The sequence below is a fragment of the Trichoplusia ni genome, unplaced genomic scaffold (genome assembly GCF_003590095.1).
Source record: "Trichoplusia ni isolate ovarian cell line Hi5 unplaced genomic scaffold, tn1 tig00003862, whole genome shotgun sequence".
In the NCBI taxonomy this organism is placed as follows: domain Eukaryota; kingdom Metazoa; phylum Arthropoda; class Insecta; order Lepidoptera; family Noctuidae; genus Trichoplusia; species Trichoplusia ni.
The window spans coordinates 1-19,947 of NW_020800462.1; the positions used below are offsets into that span (position 1 = coordinate 1).

The following is a 19,947-nucleotide window of genomic DNA, read 5'->3' on the forward strand; positions in this document are numbered from 1 at the left end:
GGTTTTGATTGCAAACATGTAAGCTATATCTTATTTGCATCATTTTTATATGCTTTAACTTCAAATAAAATTCACTGTATATACAGATAATGTTAGGAGCGTATTGGATAGAAAACGTAAAGCCTTTTCGCCCCAAAGTTTAAACCCAAATCTCTAGTTTTCAATATTTGAAGAACCAAACGTACCTCCGTTACCTCCTTACTATTTAAATAAGTACCTACAGATTAAATTATCTCGGTCACAAATATGACATGTTCGTATACGATATACGCCCCAATTCACAACTGGAAGTACGTACTTGATATCAGAAACTGTCGTGTCATAGTGCGTCACGTCGTACGATATGTACGCGGAGCGCCCTTGAGCGTATCCGACGTCCGTCGGGCGTCCTGTGGCGCTCACCACAAACCATGAATGAAGCGAATGCTTGGTGAATGACTAATACGATGAAGATGTCACGTGGGCCACGCAAACAGGAAACAACATTCGGCTGTACGCGGCATGCGGGTCGTTGACATACTAAACATTGTTTACACTGTTAAGCACTAATGCTCTAGATTCGAATGGCAATCTTGGAATTGCGTAACTGTTTTTATTGTTGAGTATTATTTTTTTATGTTAGTAGAGTATTTGACTTTTATTTTTTTATTTATATAAACCTGTGATTGATTAAAATTACATTATCTCTCTCTTGGGTATAGAGCAAGTGGGTGGACACTAGCGTTCGACGTAAAATTCTAGGGGCACGAAAATGACAATTAACGAAAAAGACACAATAATATTGCACTAAATTAAAAAAAAATGGTGCAAAGTATTTTTTTGTTATCTTTCTATAAAAAATTCGCGAGACGAGAATTTTAAACGGAATGAAAGGCCGAAATAAATCTCAAAGAAAATAATTAGTAAATCTATTTCAAAAGAAATCCGACAATGTCGCCTTGTAGCACTCTGATTTCAATCAAATAATTTCATAGAAGTCTCAACAGTCTGTTTGTATTTATTAATGAGTATTTATGATTGAATGTGTTATCGTTTTCCTTATTGACAATGACACCAAGTATTGCGTCTTACTAAGGAAACCCCTGAATATATTGACCAAATAACCTAATTAACTAAAACTTAAATCTTCTGATAAAATGAATGTACATCAAAGCTTTCCGTAAAAACAAGTTGTCGTTATCGGATTTTTTCCATCATTTTCAGAGTCCCAATTCGATATTTAGGTAGGTGCAATTGCCGATGAACGAATGGATTGGACAAGATTGGATAAAAATTACACTACTTATTCATATTTAAATAAAGTAAAAGAAATTCATTGTACAGTGAGTGTTCCGCCCTTTACTGTATTTCGAATTCTTGTGTTAGCAAATTTCTTAGGAGAATAAGAATATTGTCAAAATTACATCAATTTCCCTTCATTGTACCTAAATAGCGGAATTGCGGAAAATATTTATTAGACTCCAAACAAAAATTACTTTGCGACTGCAAAGTAGTCACTTTCTACTAGGTACTAAAACTATTGAATACTTTGAATGCCAGGACAAACAAATCTGTCTTCTCAGTCATCAAAGTATGAAAGAAAATATTTCAGCAAAATTTGTACGGAACCGGTGCGACCTGTAGGTATTCGAACCTTCCTTATTTTCGATTTGTTAAATCAATACTTAAAACTGATTAGTTTAGTTTGCTCGTTATTCTCAGGAACTACAGCACAGTATAGTCCGTAGGTAAACTATTTATTGAGCATATAGCTTAGCTTATACGAAATGTGTATACCCCGCGATGATTAATAGGATATGCTCCTAAATGCGCAGTGATGGGATATGTTACAAAAACGAGAGAAGTGGCATGCACTCTTAAAACTAACAACAACAGCTAGTCTTACTTGTAAGTATTTATTAGAATCTGTGTGGTTTGCAAACCTTTAAATGAAAGCCGATTTCGATAATAATTATCTCTTACCAGGAAAATATATCCGACTTAGTATAAGGAGTAAGTTTATTTGAGGTCAACATCGATAATATTACATCTTAAAGAAAAGAAAAATCTGACATCGGAAACCAAGTGAGCTCCAGGGCTCCAATTCTGCTATGTAAATAGCGTAATGAATGGAAATTGTATTTAATTTGACACTGTTCGTATAATACTCTCGTAACCATTTTGCCAACACAATAATTGTAAATTCATTGTATTGACCGTGAGTGTTCCGCTCCTGTCTGAATTTCCAATTATTGCAATGGAAATTGACCATTCATTCATCGGCCATTATAAATAATAATATAAAAATAAATTGGGCCCAAAATAATTCATAATATTACCTAAAATATTAAATTAATAGCAACGTAAACTATAAAAAATAAATAACTAATATTAATTTATATTATTAACCATAAAAGATTCTCTAAGATCTTATTATTTGTAACACTTGAGCTAATTAAGCAGTAGAAAAGCATTAGACATGTGTAATCTAGATTTACGTCGTAGCGTGGTCTATATCTGATGTCAACAGAGTAATTATAAACGGTCTATAATTGCGTAATAACAGAACTACCGCAACTTTGAAATATAGCCATAGGTTAGCACTGTTTTAGCTTCGTCGGGGATAGTTATATTAATAACTTGATTTGGTTTTAACCCACTTGTCTAGAGAAATTGTTATTGTTAATCGATATAGCGAAACTACAACTAATAGATACTGACTCGGATTATATGGACGGTTTAGACTTTTCTTTAAATGGGACTAAAAAATCTTCGAGAACACAATAATCTTGACTAAAATTGGTTTCCCAATACAAATTTAGAGTTACTGAAAACAGTTTTTGGTTGGGAGGGAAACATTTTTCTTTGTAGTTTGCGTATCCAAAGTGTGATGGTAAATTTTTGTACAAAATTTGTTTTTCTTTTATTGTACTGGTACGCTATTAACCGGTTTATATTATTAATAGATATATCTTGAAAAAAACATTTATTTCCAAGCAAAGACGTGACATTTAAATTATGACTGGTAGAGTTTAAAATACGTTGTTTATTAACGGGTTAAAGCCACCCAAACAACAAAGTTTATTTTTACAAGGGCTTTCAAAGTCACAAGAGTACTGCGTGAGTCACAACTCACAGTGTTACGAGAAAATATTTCCATGAAAAAGGATTGTCTGTGTCGACTTGTGAAGATCACCGCTGTTTTGAATGATCAGGGCCCCAATTCTGCTATTTTACAATGAGATGAATAATGAAAATTGGCTTAAATTATTTTTTCGTATTCTTTATACATTTTTCAGGGATGATAACCCGAAATTACGGTATGTTTAAATAACGGTATGACGTCATATCGTAAAAAATTGTACCCATATTGGATACCTAATTTTATTCGGTACCTTAATTTGGTACCAATATAAAAAGTATATTTCCTGCAGTACTTAGCCGTTACTAAATAAAGGTAAAAGAATGAAAGACGAAAAAACAGGATGTTGCCGGGCGCACGTCGTCGCCTGACCACCCTTTCGGGCCTCGCACCCCTCGCCCACTCCCGCAACTGTCAACGCTATATTTTTCGTACGATATCGCATAAAGGTTAAATAGCGGTATACCCTTACTTTTATTTTTTTAAGGTACACTTATTTTATACCGGTAGCGTAACCTTATACCGTAACCCCTTTCAGTCCCTGCATTTTTCCTACACAATTTAGTATGGGATGGTACACTCAAGGTCAATATAATTAACTTCAAATGATTGCATTGGCAAAATACTAAAGAGAATAATAATAATTACAAATTTAATCCGATTGCCATTCAAGGCATCGGCCATTGTGAATAGCAGAATCGGGGCCCAGGCCGCGCCACGCCGCGGCCGCGCCGCCAGCCATTTGGGATTCGGAAACGTACTCAGTCCGTAAATAGAAGAACCTGGTTTACGACACCAAACACACAAGTTACTTGTTCATGGCGCGTATTTCCTTAGCTGTTAACATTCAGTCAATAACCACGTAAAATGCTTGTCTCGACAGTAAAACTTTGTAAAACGTAAGTACTTTGCCCATTTACTTGAGTTAATGCTGAACGATTTCAGCTAAAGACATTTAGTTGCTTATATGACGGTCTTTAAAAAAGTGTAACGGCTTCGTTATATACTCCGTTTCCAATTCGAAGTACGGCTCATTCTTAAAATCTTTTATTTGGAAAAGAATGAAATAAATACGTATACTTTCTGTCGATATTTTTCTCGGTTAAACTTTTTCAGTAATTGGTGGCATAGCATGTATTGCATTTGCTGAATTTGCAGAACCAGTCAGTGCTTTTTAAAACAATTATTAGATATTCACAAACATCGATCGAACAGACCATAACATCAAAATTTAGAGCATCCTTTTTTTTTCTTAGTAAAAAGTACGAATAAAGCTTATTAGACCATCAATATCCAATTTTAATTTCCTACAATGCGAACCACTTTAATAGTGGTTCTGGAAATGCAGAAGCTTCAGCAATTTATCTTTGATAAACTTTGACGCAAGAAATTTATTTTCATTTTCAGCATTAGTATTTTGTCTATAATACATTCTGCTTTTTAATTTTTAGACATAACAGTGCATCACGTAATTTAATTGTTTCATTTAAACTGTCACTAGTATTCAGTAATATCTAGTAGTATTATTTAGTTACATAGTCGGAATAGGTACCTATCTACCTCGTCTCGTATTGATCTTCATCTTTATCGTCATATTCAATGAACCGAACAGACGGCAGTACAAACAAGATTTCATTATCAATATGCAGAATACGTAAGACGTAAGTCTTAAATCACAATTACTATGTAGATACTACAACATCCGTTATAAACAATAGGATAATTTTCATTTCATCAAAAAAATCACGTAAATAAATTTAAACATAGTCTCAATAATCAAGATTATTAATCATTGAATTAAATTACTAAACTACGCAGTAAATGATACTTGATTATGGTAAATACTTTGCTTGTTTGCCTGCTTATGTACTGCAATAATGTAATGACATATTAAGTTTCATTAAAATTAGGATGACGTCAAATCAGAGACCCGGAATCAATTGATTATTTGTTAATTGAAATGTTTTTTTTGTTTAATTGAAATGTAGTTGAAATGTAATAAAAATATAATAGGTGTTCACCTATTATATTTATATTTGTATGTTAAATAAGTAACCCTTTCTTAAATTATATTAAAGGGATTATTTATCTGCCTAAAAAGCAATGTTAAATTTAAACCAGTTACAAATACCGGTCTTGTTATAGTGTTCATTACTGTACAGTATCTGTTACTTATATTTGAAACTTCACTCCGGTATCAAATTAACCACCCCTAATCCTGTAATAGCTTACCCACTCTTAAAATTAGAAAAAAAATAAAAACTGTTCACAGAAAATGTAAAAAAAAATGTATTAAAAATGATGTGTGGATTCGAAGCTATGCAGATTTACCAACAGAAAGCTTAGTTATTTTAACACCTGTAAAGTATATTTCCTTCTATCTAAATTAATTAATAATAATATTTTTTTATGGCAACAATTTTTTTAACTTGTATTTATATATTTGAATGACAAGACATTATATCGCATTGCCGATACTAAAAAGCCACTCACCCTTTCCCTAGGCACCATGGCGCAGGCTAGGGAGCACATCGCAAGCAATACCAGCAGCCCTCGCTTCATGGTCACTTCGTGTCTCGCGGACGGTTAACCAAAGCGTAATTGCAAAAAAAAAAATAGTTTGTTTGGCGCGCGCGGTGACTGAGCGTACCGGAGTGGCGACTGCGGGTGGGTGCCGCGTTATAAGTACGTACGCTGGCTCTGTAAGAGGCCCCCGTCGCACCACCGCCGCCGCTACAGATTTCCCTCACGAAATCACCACTACTACTACGATACGAGGATATTTATCTTTATTATTGTTTGTGGTTTAACTGCCATGAACGGACGAGCCTATTGTAGTAGCGATAGCGATAAGCCAACGACTCGCACGCCGCGCCGGCACCTAATAAATATTGTTTTGTTATTGCAGTGATGCGCGGTTAAGTTCAAACTGTTGAGTAGAGGACTAGAGATAACGTATTATGAACTTCATTAAGATTTTGATGACATTCATCACGTACGATTGGCTTACAAGCTATGAACTAACATCTATCAATGTTGTAGGGCGCCGTATTTTTAGTATCTAGAGGGTATTTAGTATATAGTTTCATTTTACTTTTGTTTTTTTTTTAATTAAACCCTAAATTGAATTATAAATTACTAATAAAGCAACAATTTGTTATCACGAGGATTAATTCAAGGATTTTTAAAGGCTTACTGAAATGCGCTTTTGTCATAAATTTATTAAGAAAAATAACAATGGTCGTTAAACAGCGATGACACCAAGCTACACACGAACTCAAAAAACAGTAGAGTCCTTTCCGCGACGCTACTTCGAATTATTCGATTCCCTTAGGTATTTAATACACAATTCGGTCTGAATTAATATGTACATAAAAAATCAGTGGGAAATCGCTCAATCACTTGGAAATCCTCATGGTCTTCCTTCGCTGTGGGGAAGGCGAAGGGGTATGCCGGACCACCGGAATGCATCCCCGTTCCCATTAGTCAGGGCAAAGCGGGAACGAGAACTTATCATCTTAATCTAACCCGACTGATTTACAAGGAATTTTATCAAACAAAAATGAAATAAAAGGGCAATTATGCGGTGCCAGGCTTCTACCTTTTTTAACATTCATAGCATATATCTACAGCTTGAAATACTAGTTATTTTCAAATATGACTTACAATCGAGAAAATTTTCGTTGCTTCAACGATGCGCCTATAAAATAAAACTTAATAAAAAAGGCCATAAATCCGATCTCATTCATTAATTATATAAGGCTTCTAACTGTCTTAGTTCACCGCACCCTTGTTTTTCAAAATAATGTGCTACCTCCTGCGCGATGTTTACGAACTCCGTATTTACATTTAAGCAACTAGTTATTTAATCTACACAGAATTTGCGTAGGTTGTATTTTTCCAATCTATTTTATTGGTCAGGGATGTGAGGTGATAAAGCTCTGAGAACCAATCAGAATTAGGAAATAACGGCCGCGAAAACATAACCAACAACTTTTCAGACATTTTTTTCGTATAAATCTAACGTGTTTTAACATAACGTGCATTAGCTCTAGGCCAAGTGATATTTCTTCTATTGTTTTTTTAATGACAGTAGAAAATGCATGGAAATTACATTAAATTTCGATTAATCACGTGACGAGCGCTTTCTATCAACGTTTTCCAACCACATCCAGCAAAGTTAAATTGTAATTGAACAGAAACATTTTACAAGTACAATTATCAAGCAAAATAACCCCAATTTATGATGAAATAAGCCATGGACATAAAATAGTGCCTGCTACTGCGTCATACGACAAATTAAATAGAAGACTTCTATGAACTCGACGTGATAAGAGATTCGGATCACGCCATGCTTTATCAAACCATGATTCACTATTGTTAAAGTTTTCGTTGCGGAACTTTTTGTGACCTTATGACTTCATGGAACTTTACAACGAGGCCCTTTTTGGTAAACATAAACATGTGGCCCTGTTAACAGTTAAAGTGAAGGGAGAAGAATTCCAAGGGCTTCCGTAAAGGATAGTTCAGTAATAGCTGGGCAGTGATTCTGCTATTTACAATGGCCATTGGATTAAATTTGAAACTATTGACATTCTCTGAAGCTTTTGCCGAGAAAATAATTGGTATTCATTGCCTTGACCGTGAGTGTTCCGCCTCGTACTGCTCGTATTAATTTAAAAGAGTAGAAACTTATTTAACGATTTTTTCAACAACTAGCGCAAAATTAACGCCTTCTAGAAATAAAAACATTTAGGTTTGATTAGACTTTAAATCAGTTTCCAGTTAGGTAAATTGCATGTTCCTTATGTATATATAACCTATATGTTAAGTGTTTACCACTAGTTTGATCACTTGTGGAATTGGTAAACACACACAGGATGGATTGAGGTGTTATCTCGACGTTGTAAAGGGCCCAACTACATGGTTCGTGGCTGACGCAAGGTTTTAGGGTGGTTGCATGTTACGCGTCCAAGTCCACACCAGTCTTTTTAAATTCAGAGAAATTATGGGGTTCCACTTTCACCTTTCCACACGGAACCCTTATACAAAGGCTTTCCAAAAACCATGGACAGGATATAGACAAAATTTGGTACTCAGACACTTAGTTTATTACGTGGATTAAGACGTAAGTAGGATAATTTTATCTCGATTTAATTTTCATGTGGGGCATTATTCGGCAGCTGCCGGTTTAGATATATAAAAATAACGACTAATTTTAGGCACCGATTTTAAAATACTTAATTGTCGATGTCGAAATACAAAATAAAACGGAATAGATTTAATGATGACTGATTCCTAACTCATTTAATCGAAAAATGACTTGAAATGTTCACAAAACGTGGTAAGGCACTATAGGTGTTTAGAGCCATGACCATGAAAATCCAATGCCCCGTGAATAGTCTATTCCAAGAATAGCTAATGCACTCCGGTCCCCATGATGTAATCGGGTGCAATGGAGTGCACACCTAACTGACGCCGGCTGAGACTATAACTATAAATAGAGAGAGAAGGGAGATTGCTATACATATTTACGAGATTAAAGATGCGACGACATCCTTTAACCGTTTTCTAAAGACGCGTGTTAATCATGATTAGTCTACAAGTGGCATACTTAAAGGAAATAATTAAAGTTATGACTGATATCACGTTCCTGATATTTGCGCTCTGGCAACCTATCGAGCGAATACTATCTGCACGTGCGTATGAGCACGGTGCCATCGTGTCTCGCCGTGACTACAGCTATAGGTTAAGAGTTCAAATTTGTAATAGCTAAAGAGCTTTTAAAGAAGACTATTACATGTCTGAGTTAAAACGAAATGGTTTCTAGCTGCTTCAATGATAAGCGACGTTGGATTCGCAACATGTGGATCTCGGTCGCAATGAGAATGCTGTCTCACAGAGAACACGGTTGTAATTGGATTATTGCCAGGCGTCGAGCTAATCTGCGCCACAGTCTTTCGAAAATGCACCCAAACAAATCCAAGAGTTACAAACTTACGACTCAACAAAAAAACAAACATTACGAGTTGTACGCCACGACGCGTAATGTCTGGATTTCACAAACAACAATAAGATAGTAAAGCAGGTGAGTTATGTATGTCTGTCTGTGTGACCGTCTGTGATCGGACACACTGAGTCACCACTACTTATATATATATATATATATAGGTACACCTGGCTCCACCTCCAATTCATGCGCATCGTCCCATGAAATTTCATACTTACATCATATTTATGAGGATTTGTTGTAGGCATAGAAATCATAATTATTTAGATTTCTATGGTTGTAAGAAGTATGAGGAAATAATAATAAAACTGCAACTGTTTGTTATTCAAGAATTCGAAATAATAAAAAAAACCCTTGAAAGTCTGAAAATTTCGAGTAAAATCTTACAGTATGAGGTTAGGTGTATAAGTATACTACATAAGGTAATCTCTTAAAAGGTTACTAACATTAGTCTACGTGTTCGTTATGTTTGCGGCACTAACAAAATTCTTAAAATACCACATTCAACTTTCAATTGCCAAGTTTTGGTAAGTGGTCTTGGATTAAATAAGCCAGCATCGTATCCTAAGCTCAAAATCTTTACGAATTATCCTGCTCCGAGCCAACGGCAAAAGAAACTGACAGCCCCAGATTTTTTTATCTAGCTTACAAACTCATCGTTCCCCTGCCTTTATCCCAATTATTTTATTTGGTGTCGGCGCAACATGTCTTCCTCTTCATCTAGCTGACAGGCTGTTTAGATTTTTTACTGCTATATATATATATATATAAATTGGCTTTAAGATACTTATTGTATGTGCAGAATAAGCCACTGACGAGCGTTTTGAGATTTGGCGCCCAGCAACAAATGCATACTGAAAGTGTAAGCCATGAGTAATGGCCATAAATGTCCACACAATACAGTAATAGCTTTCTTACTAAAGGACGTTGGCTTTTAAACCTATTTGGCTTGTGTTGCGTATACTTATAGGCTTATTGATTAGGTATCTATTTAAAAAAAGTCTTTATTGACTAAAAACTCAGTTTAAAAGTAAAACGCGACTAATAACAATAGTTAAACAATAAAAAAAAACCATATCGACTATGCCACTGGAATATATCAGTCGTTGATTTATTTAATAGGTATACGTTGGTATTTTAAACACACAAAATGATCTTTCATCATTTTAGGGTTTTAGGGGGAGCCCAAGGGCAAAACAGAACTCTATTACTAAGGGTCTGTTTTCTGTCTGACTATCCGACACCAGCCTGTGACCAAGCTCATAAACAGTTATAGTTAGACAGTTTAAATTTTGACGAATTATGCATTTTCGTTGCCGCTACAAGAAACTCTAAAAATAACGATCCAGATTAAGCAACGTTGTTACGGTCATAAATTTGTTCGGTTACGAATAAGTTTGTGCGTACACCCTCAAAGGCCTCAAATTTATTTGTCACCTAACCGGTTAGTCGAGAGTCCGACTCGCACTGGGCGGTTCTATTTTAAGTGCCTAAAAAACAAACGAAATGTAGTCGCAAATTGATAAAAGTACCATAATATATCTACCTATGATTATCTACTGAAGAAATTTAAGTGTTATGTGTGTAAAATTTTTGTATTTAATATAACTGCATGAATAGCCGAGCGACCTTAACTGTCACGACGCCAAATCCACAGAGCAATACGTGTTGCGGGTTCAATCCATTTGTGTGATCCACGAATGCATGAATTGGGTCCGAGTGTCTTTGTCCATGCGATTTGAATATTTGCTAAACCCCCGGCGATACAAGGATACATTTTTTAATGTGAGAGTCGTTTCTTTTTTAAAGGAGATACAACAAATTACAATTCAAAATAATCTCAACGCTATAAAACGCCAGTAATGTTAAATACATAAGGCGTTATTTTGTAATAGAAAATTAAACTATATAATTGTGAGTATTGTGACTTACAGTACGTAATTAAGTAATTATGTAGAGTAACAATATGATTAAAGCTGAATCACAATATTGCGTATTAACTATTACCTATTGTCTGAAGTATTCGCTAACAAAACAAATGTGTTATGATGAAATATCTTGACACGATGTCTCAAAGTTTATGTCTGGCAAACACATCACACTCTCGACCCAGAAACAGTTGGCTTGGCAGTTTACACCGTAGGGCGGGGTTCAACGCTCTATCAAAACAAGATCAACAATTTTGGACGGTATAATTACCGCTTACATAATGAGTTATTTAGATTCGTCTGGACCGCGACTGTCTCGCGCTGACGTCGGACCTATATTGTTCCAAGAAACTTATCAGGAAAGTTATTTGATAAATACTGAGTACCATCGCTGTTTTTTTTTATATTTTCGAAGGTCCTGTTAACTTTTCTTTTATTCAAGAGTGCTAATATAATATTGCTTTTCCGTTTACCTGTGTCTTATCTATTTCACAAAATCAGAATAAGTGTAAAAACGGGCCAGTATTTCCGTCGTATGACAAATACTACGTACTTACTGGCACCTAGAAAAATATTTGTTTCGACTCAGTATTCGTATTTCAATGTCAATTTATTTTCCGGTTCAATAATTTTACAGTGTAGGTACACCTTAGTCTGAAAAGTTTCACAAAATAAATCTATCGTATTTAATTTCGTGAATGTAGTTATTAGTGGTTTTCTAACTAGTGCTAGGTTCACGTGTCGTTTGTAAAACGATCGCAGACTGCAGGGCGACGCGGGCGCAGCGACCGCGACCGCAACCGCTGTCATATATAACTACGTGCGGTGAGGATGGACCAGGGGCTTAGACAAAGTAACAATTTAAAAACGATAACGAAGTTCGACAAGACTCAACTGTATGGGATTGACTTAAGCCACGTTAAATCACGTGGTCAATCGTCATCGTTATCGCAAGTTGGTAGGCAATGTAATAATTCATAACGAAATCATAACGAAACGAATCGTCATCGCGTTTGTTCCATACAAATGCGTAGACAAGCAGCACTTTCGGTGTTCGTTATTGTCGCGATCGCGATCGACAAAAAAGATAACGAAACGAACGTTCAAACGTTGTAGTTATCCATACAAAATGGCCGGATTTCATTGAACAGCTGATTTTAGATGTTAAGTGTTTACGTATATTTAAGTTTTTTCCTTGCAATCGGAGTCGAGCCGTCATTTTTATTTTTTGAAAGGAGGTTTTCAATGGTTTTTGCAGATTATTATTGCGTTGGAAGGCGGATCTTGTTGGAACGTTTCGATAGTAATATAGTAAATATCTATATTAATTATTTATTTCTAAAAAAAAGTAAGTAATGAAATCTGTTTTTCCAATACTTCGGTATGATTATGGTATTTATTTTGCTAAAATATTTAATACTCAGTAGTAATAAGATAATATTTATTTTTTATATTATTAAATTTGCATTATTCGTACTCATGTCTATGAATAATAAAAGCCTTTTGGTAAACGTTCTCTAATTTAACTTTATTTAACCAATTTATGTCGAGTTGGATATAGTTGGTACCTACTTAATTTTTTTTTTCGATAAATAAGGTCATAAAGAAGTTTCAATTCTTACCTTTGTGCACTAGTACACACACACACATTTCATTTTTAATGGAAAATAATATTATTCTTATCATCTATACTAATATATAAAGCTGAAGTGTTTGTTTGTTTGAACGCGCTAATCTCAGGAACTACTAGGCCAAATTGAAAAATTCTTTTTGTGTTGAATAGACCATTCATCGAGGAAGGCTTTAGGCTATAAATCACGCTGCGACTAATAGGAGCGAAGATAGGTACAACGGAAAATGGGAAAAAAACAGGGCAGGTATAAATCATAACTTAGATTAGATTAGAATATTCTTTATTGTACACCATGGAATTACAGCAGTGATTTTTAATACATACAATGTTAGGGTACAATGGCGGTCTTATCGCTAAAAGCGATATCTTTCAGACAACCTTTGGATGGACAGGAAAATTATCAGTATATACAGAGGTAGGTGGTGCACTATTGTTAAAAACATGTAAAGGTATACATAAACATACATAACATAGAAATAATAAATAAAATGAATACATACAATAATCTGATAATCAGTGTTTAAGATGGCTACTTTAAAGAAAGGAGATGGTCTTTTACCAGTTTTTTAAAGGTGCTCAGTGTCTGAGCCTTTCTGATTGATGCAGGGAGTTTTTTCCACAAGCGCACACCTTGCACAGTGAAAGACCTATCGAAGAATCCTGTGGAGTGAGGTGGCATCTTAAGTCGCAAATTTTCCAATGACCTCAGGCATCGTGAATGTGTGTCATTAAGGAACTGGAAACTTTCTTTGAGATAAATGGGAGTTGAAGGACTAAAAAGAGTACTATAAAGTAATGAAAGAATATGCGCATTCCGGCGAAGGCGAATAGGGAGCCACTTGAGCTTCAGACGAAATTCAGACACGTGATCATATTTGCGTAAACCAAATATGAACCTAATGCAAAAGTTCTGAAGACGCTCAAGTTTATCTAGCTGTTCCTCATTTATATCAAGATAGCTGACATCAGCATAATCGAGGATGGGCAGCAAAAGGGATTCCGCAAGTGCAACTTTAGTGGCAGTTGGTAGAAAGTGACGAAGTCTCCTAAGCGAACCAGCCAAGCGAAACAATTTTTGACCTACCTCTCGAATCTGTTGGCCCCAAGTGAGATTTCGGTCAATGTAAATAACCAGATTCCTAACTGTGTGGCTAATTGGTACTACAGCACCGTGGAAAATAATCTGGGGCAATTGCGACCAATTAATTCGGGAGGTAAGCCTGGAACTGCCCACAACAATGGCTTGCGTTTCTCAGGCTTAACTATGAGCCCATGGGCTGCACTCCAATCCGGAATTCGTGCAAGATCGGCGTTTAAGTTAATTAAACCTTGAGGTAATTCGTCCAGCGTGGCCTGCGAGTATATTTGCATATCATCTGCATAAAGGTGGTAAGATGAAAGAAGATCCTTCGAAATATTATTAATAAATAAAGAAAGCAGCAACGGAGAGGGAACACCGCCCTGTGGTACGCCAGCATGGGTATCACACCATGAACCATGAAGGTATGACCATGGTTATACCTTCAATGGATATACGTTACCGTCGGCCGTACAGGTAACTCTGAAACCAATCAACTGCCGTTGGAGATATGTTAAAAGAGCGCAGCATGCCAAGGAGTATATCAAAATCGACGGTATAACTTATATCTTCTACCCACGGGAACGAAGTCGCGGCAGCAGCTAGTATCAAATAAATGTAGTAATCAAACAAATCAAATCATAATATAAAACTGCATGGTTAACAAACTTCATTGAAACTGTTTATGTAAAATGAAACTGCGCGGACAGCGGTGCAGCGGTGACAGCAAAATGTTCGATACCATAAACAATATCTGGGCCCCGATTCTGCTGTTTACAACGGCCGATGAATGAATGAAATTTGGCTAAAATTACACTTTTCGTATTCTCTTAATCATTTTTCCTACACAATAATTGAAAATTCAGGATGGGACGATACACTCTAGGTCAGTACTCTAACTTCCAATTATTACATTGGCAAAGTGCATAAGAGAATAGGAATAATTTCAAATTTAATCCAAGTCCATCAATTCACCGGCCATTGTAAAATATCTGAATCGGAACCCAAGGCCCCAATTCCGCGATCTCATAATATCTTACTTTAAAACTATTTTATAAGTGAGTAAAACCTATTCTACTTAAAAAACAAAGAAATTAATTAAAAACTGTTTTCCAATCTAGCGAGGGACTGTACAAACATAATTTAAAAGTCAAAATCTATTTTAACTTTTAAAATACTTACATTAAAGGCATAAGTTGTTTTATTTTAAAACATATTGACAAATATTTTGATGTTAACTGAATATAATGGAGCAAAGTTTTAATATTTAAGTCTTGTTCTGATTTTAAAATTCAGTTTAATCGGAAATCATGTATTTTGCATGAGAATGGCTTGAATTCTAACGGAAATAAGTTTTTAGCATTCTATATTCTCCACGTGTAATAAAATTATAATACCCCTACAACTTTTTTGTCTATGAACTTACATGTTGAGTAAATTAAGAGATCATCGATTCACCCCGAATGATAAGTTAATCATTTTGGACACTTAAGTTCAAGCATCTGTGTAGAGGTACTGCCAAGAGTGCCAAATAGTAAATAAATTGCAACGCATTTTCTGCGCACCGGCCACAACACGGTAGACGTTGCACAGCAGTTCAGGAGATACTACTATTATGGTTCTGGTTTAATTAATAAGAGCCCGACAGTGCCCGACACATCCCACTTCCTCCCGCGCGGAGGTGGGTGATAACGAGGTTAACAATAAAAAGGCAGAAGTCTACTGTGGCAATAGAGAAGAAATCATCACAGTAGTTTAATCCATACTAATGAATCGATTGATAAAGTTTCTATCCCCGCTGTGTCACAACGGATGAAAACGAGTATCGTTTGAATCCTAAACAATCACACTTGGACTTAGTGTCCAACGTTTCACACGTCCGATGGCATTAAAATTATTACGATTACATTTTCTCTTATTGTGATGATTGATAACTATTGCTCAAGGGTTATTATTCGATAAATCTGTAGATCAATGAGTGGGTCAGAGGGCTCTCATTGTTGACGTCATGCAAGCAGCTGTGCGGTAGACGTGTTTCTGCGTGTAAATCCTATACTGCGTAGTAAAATTTTAATCAACAGTTTACGCAGTTATTTATTTATGATACGCGAATCCGGAGTATAAGTTAGATGTCCAAAATACAGGAACTGGATAGGAATGTGGTATATTTATAGATATTTTTGTTGTTAAACTTTATCATTTTTCCGGATGAGATTTCATCATTTATAGGATCATGATTTCATCATACCGCTTTGAGTAGAGCGGAAGGAAGTGTCACAATTTTACCGATTAATACCTTCCATGTTCCATGTCCTTTCCTTGCCATTTGTGTGCAAGAGCCGCAATACCCAATCGGTCAGTCCTTCTGGTCTCGCAGGCATCAACCCTAATGGCCTCCCCTGGCACTCAATTAACTTCGTTTGTATCTTGTCTGTATAATCTAAAAAAAGGGTTGTAATAAGCCGTAAAGCAATGTTGTCAATGTATACTTTATGTGTCTCCCGGATCGTAGCTCCCGAACTGGGTAACCGAATGCTGTGTGATTTTCTGAAAGTGATTTCGGAGGTATTTCGATGTAGAAGGGTGGCTTCTCCAGATGAATACTAGTTTTTTTTTTTGTATTCGTGTCAGTATTGATTCCTAATTATTATCTAGCATTGATTCCATCTTTAAGATTAATTAAATAATACTTTTTATGCCCATGACTTATTTATGGTTCCATACCGATGGGTACAACAATACCCTATTACATACCAAAGCTCCGCTGTCTGCCTTTCTGTCCGCCAGTCTGTCCGCTGTTTTAACAATAAATAACAATCAAATGCCAGTTTGGTAAAAAAAAATGATTTCAAGAAATAGTTGGTACAATCTTAAAATTTGATGTTTTTTAGCCTATTTGCATGGTACCCTCAATGTTCCTCAAGGGTCCAACTTGAACTTTGGCCGATTTTTGTTAATTATTCAAACGTACAGACTTCAATCTGAGAGGCTTAGCGATTAAGAAAAATGATACTATCCATTCTCCTACGCTTTAGTTCTCTTAGTCACCCCGGGTGCGCGACGAGGCTATGCTGGTATGCTCTGTTCGAATTCGTTTGATTGAATACCACGAGTTTAGCTTTAAGGTTGTACTTATCCAAGTTGTATTTTCTCCTTCTTTTTATTCAAAATGTTACAGATATAATAAGAATGTCCCGTTTTATGGTAAAAAAAATGCTACATTATAAGAACCAGTTGATACCTTAGCGCCATTAGTACTGCTTTCCATAGAAGTCATATTTTTTTATTTATTTACTAAAATACAAAAGGAATTGTAAGGATCATGAGTGTAAGCTGTGCACTACGATCATAAACACTATTTAAGAAAAAAACTCTTCGGCAAACACTAAACGCGAAGAGTCAAAAAAAGTTAGCTGTCACTGTCACACTGATGTATGTCACTGTGTCATTTAGCGCTAGCTGTGGTGGCTTGCTATTTATTTTAAAAATTTGCCCTTTAATTAATCAAAGGCTATACAAACTCAACAATAACTTTTCTAATTGAAATGAAATTGTAACGCACGAAATAGAGCCTCAAGGATAATACTTATAAGTGTTTTTTAGAAGAAAAAATAAATATGTCGTTTGGAAACCGTGCCAAAGGATCTTCGAGGATTGCGAGCTTGTTTAGTTTGCTCGTTAATAAAGGTATGAAAACTTATATTTCATATAAATTATTATACAAATCATAACCAATACTGAACTACTTACACGAGGCGGTTTAATTTTTATGTATGCACACGACACATACACTTAAACGTTTTAAACCAATTCGCATAACGTTTTGTTTCAGACATTTGATCAGTTTGAATATGATGGCTGTGACAACTGCGATGAATTTTTAAGAATGAAAAATAACAAAGACAATGTCTATGACTGCACTAGCAATAATTTTGATGGGTAAGGTGTTTAATGTAAATATTTACCAGATTAATAACAGATGTGTATTTATTAGTACATCTGTTTTTTTAACTAAATTTTTGAGTTTTCTTTTGTTCACTTACATACTCCATTGTTTTTTATTACTTCAGAATGATAGCTGTTATGAGCCCTGAAGATAGTTGGGTGTGCAAGTGGCAACGCATTAGTAAGTAATTTATTAAAATCCATTTTATTTATAAAGCATGAAACTGCAACTAATTACCATAGTTAGACACTTATGATGGAAAAACTAGAAAGTTGAGCATACAAGTGACAATATTGTTTGCCACATTTAATGTCTTATATGCAAACAACACCATTTAGATGTTACTGTTCACAGGTCGATTCTGCAAAGGAGTTTATGCCATATCAGTGTCTGGCAGACTACCAGCTGGGGTCATCAGGGAAATGAAGAGCCGTGGCTATGTGTACAGACCCAGGGATACGAGTCAAAGATAAATTATAATACCTCTTTAATATTAAGTAATTATAATAATAAAACATTATACTTATTGTATGTGTATTACTTCAGTTTTAATGCTACATGACAGTAGCTAAATTTGATACATCATACTGGCTTGGCCTGCAACAAATAAATCCTAAATATTCATAAAGTAGGATCCTGTATATTCAAGACTATGACTGGTATTATACACTAAGAAATGAAAATAATTAGAATTCTAAAGAAAAAAATATTTTACTAAACAACTATACAACATAACTTACTGAAATACATAAATTAACAATATATTCTACGTACAACTTCATTGGAACCTTAATAAATGCCAGAAAACACTTTACTAGTTATTAATTTTCTTATACATTCAACAAGTAGTCGGTAACAACAATAGATTCTCTAATATGAAAACAATGATTATTTCTTTATGTTCAGTATATATCAAGATACTATGTGTTTCCGTGTTTGGTTAGCGTTGCAGTATCTAGCATGTTGCGAGTTTCAATGTGCAGGAGATCATATTGTGTCAACTAGTGCCTGAAGGAGGAGCTTTAAATTCACTGTCGGTGCCGAGAACATCTTTATCAATTTCTTTAAAGTCTATGTTCTGCTGCTTCATTGCATTCTGCAAACAAACAAACATAATTAAAAAAAAAATGTCACCTCATGTTGCAAATTTATCCCATATATAATTTTATTTCATCATACATATCAATCTTCAATATCAATTCAGTTTTTCTGATTCATTTTATTATACAGTTCACACACACATTTCTCAATGTGCCAAATGCCTAAATCTGATAAGATAGTGTGTTATGATACAGTGAAATGTTACTTTTATGAATTTTATGAATGAAAGCTTTCATTTAGCAACATAATAAATATAGATCCTTATATTATAGCAATAAAAATAACCACAACATACATTTACCTTTACACAATCCTGATAAACTTTAAAAATACCAGCGCAAATTGAATCATCGTGGTCTCCTTTCAAAAACCTTTCGGAAAACCAACTATTAAAACAGTCGTCGTATTTTTTCTTTAGCTCAGTGCATTCTTCTCCAATACTATTCATGGTTTTGGTGTCTGTTTAACACCACCTATTTATCAGGTTTCTAGTTAATTCTTAACTGGAAAGACGGTATACTTTCATGTAGCAAAGCGTAACTTATGCTTATCAAGTAAGAATGACATAACATAACACAATGTGACATTTGACAGTTTCGTCGAATCGATATTAAGTTGTTTTCCTCTGGCAACACAGTGTTATCAGTTTTTTGTAAAGGGTAGGCTAAAACACTTCGATTTTATAATCGTTGTGACTGGATACGTGAGTCGATCTAAATTATCTCCGGCAAAACGTGAACTTGATGCATAAGATTATTTTTAAACTGAATGATGAGAAAATTTCTTGTTTAAAGAATGGTTAAATGTATTGTGTCTATGGACTAAATGGATTTTATACATTTTTAAATATAGCACATAATTTTATCTATGGTACTTCATTTCATTCATGCCGTCTATAAACAGCTGCGATAGCTAACCTCCAAAAATCTTTCAACTTGTTATCGTTTCCATTCAGAGGCCTAGTTTTTTCAACATAATGGGTGATATACTGAAAGATAGTCGTTTTACAAAATACCTCAACGATCCAGATATAGACAAATTCCAAAGCATGAGAGGAAAGTTAAGATTGATAAACGGTTTCAGTCAATGTTTAATGATGAAAAGTTCAAAGTAAAATACACTGTTGATAA

General features: G+C 35.0%; 2 protein-coding genes across 2 annotated transcripts; one reads left to right on the forward strand and one right to left on the reverse strand.

Annotated features, from left to right (window-relative positions):
- Positions 1 to 17,394: 17,394 nt before the first annotated feature.
- On the forward strand, positions 17,395 to 18,243 carry LOC113508117 (transcription elongation factor SPT4-like; the record flags this gene model as incomplete). Its single annotated transcript, XM_026891090.1, has 4 exons — positions 17,395 to 17,457; positions 17,603 to 17,709; positions 17,841 to 17,896; positions 18,071 to 18,243. Coding segments are annotated over 4 exons (345 nt in total), but the record flags the coding sequence as incomplete, so codon positions are not given.
- Positions 18,244 to 18,340: 97 nt separating this feature from the next.
- Positions 18,341 to 19,390, reverse strand: LOC113508116 (TP53-regulated inhibitor of apoptosis 1-like). Its single transcript, XM_026891089.1, has 2 exons — positions 19,119 to 19,390; positions 18,341 to 18,812 (listed from the first exon to the last, which is right to left on the reverse strand). Exons 1-2 carry the CDS (start codon positions 19,263 to 19,265, stop codon positions 18,714 to 18,716), a joined length of 246 nt encoding a protein of 81 aa, XP_026746890.1. The 5' UTR covers positions 19,266 to 19,390; the 3' UTR covers positions 18,341 to 18,713.
- Positions 19,391 to 19,947: the final 557 nt, after the last annotated feature.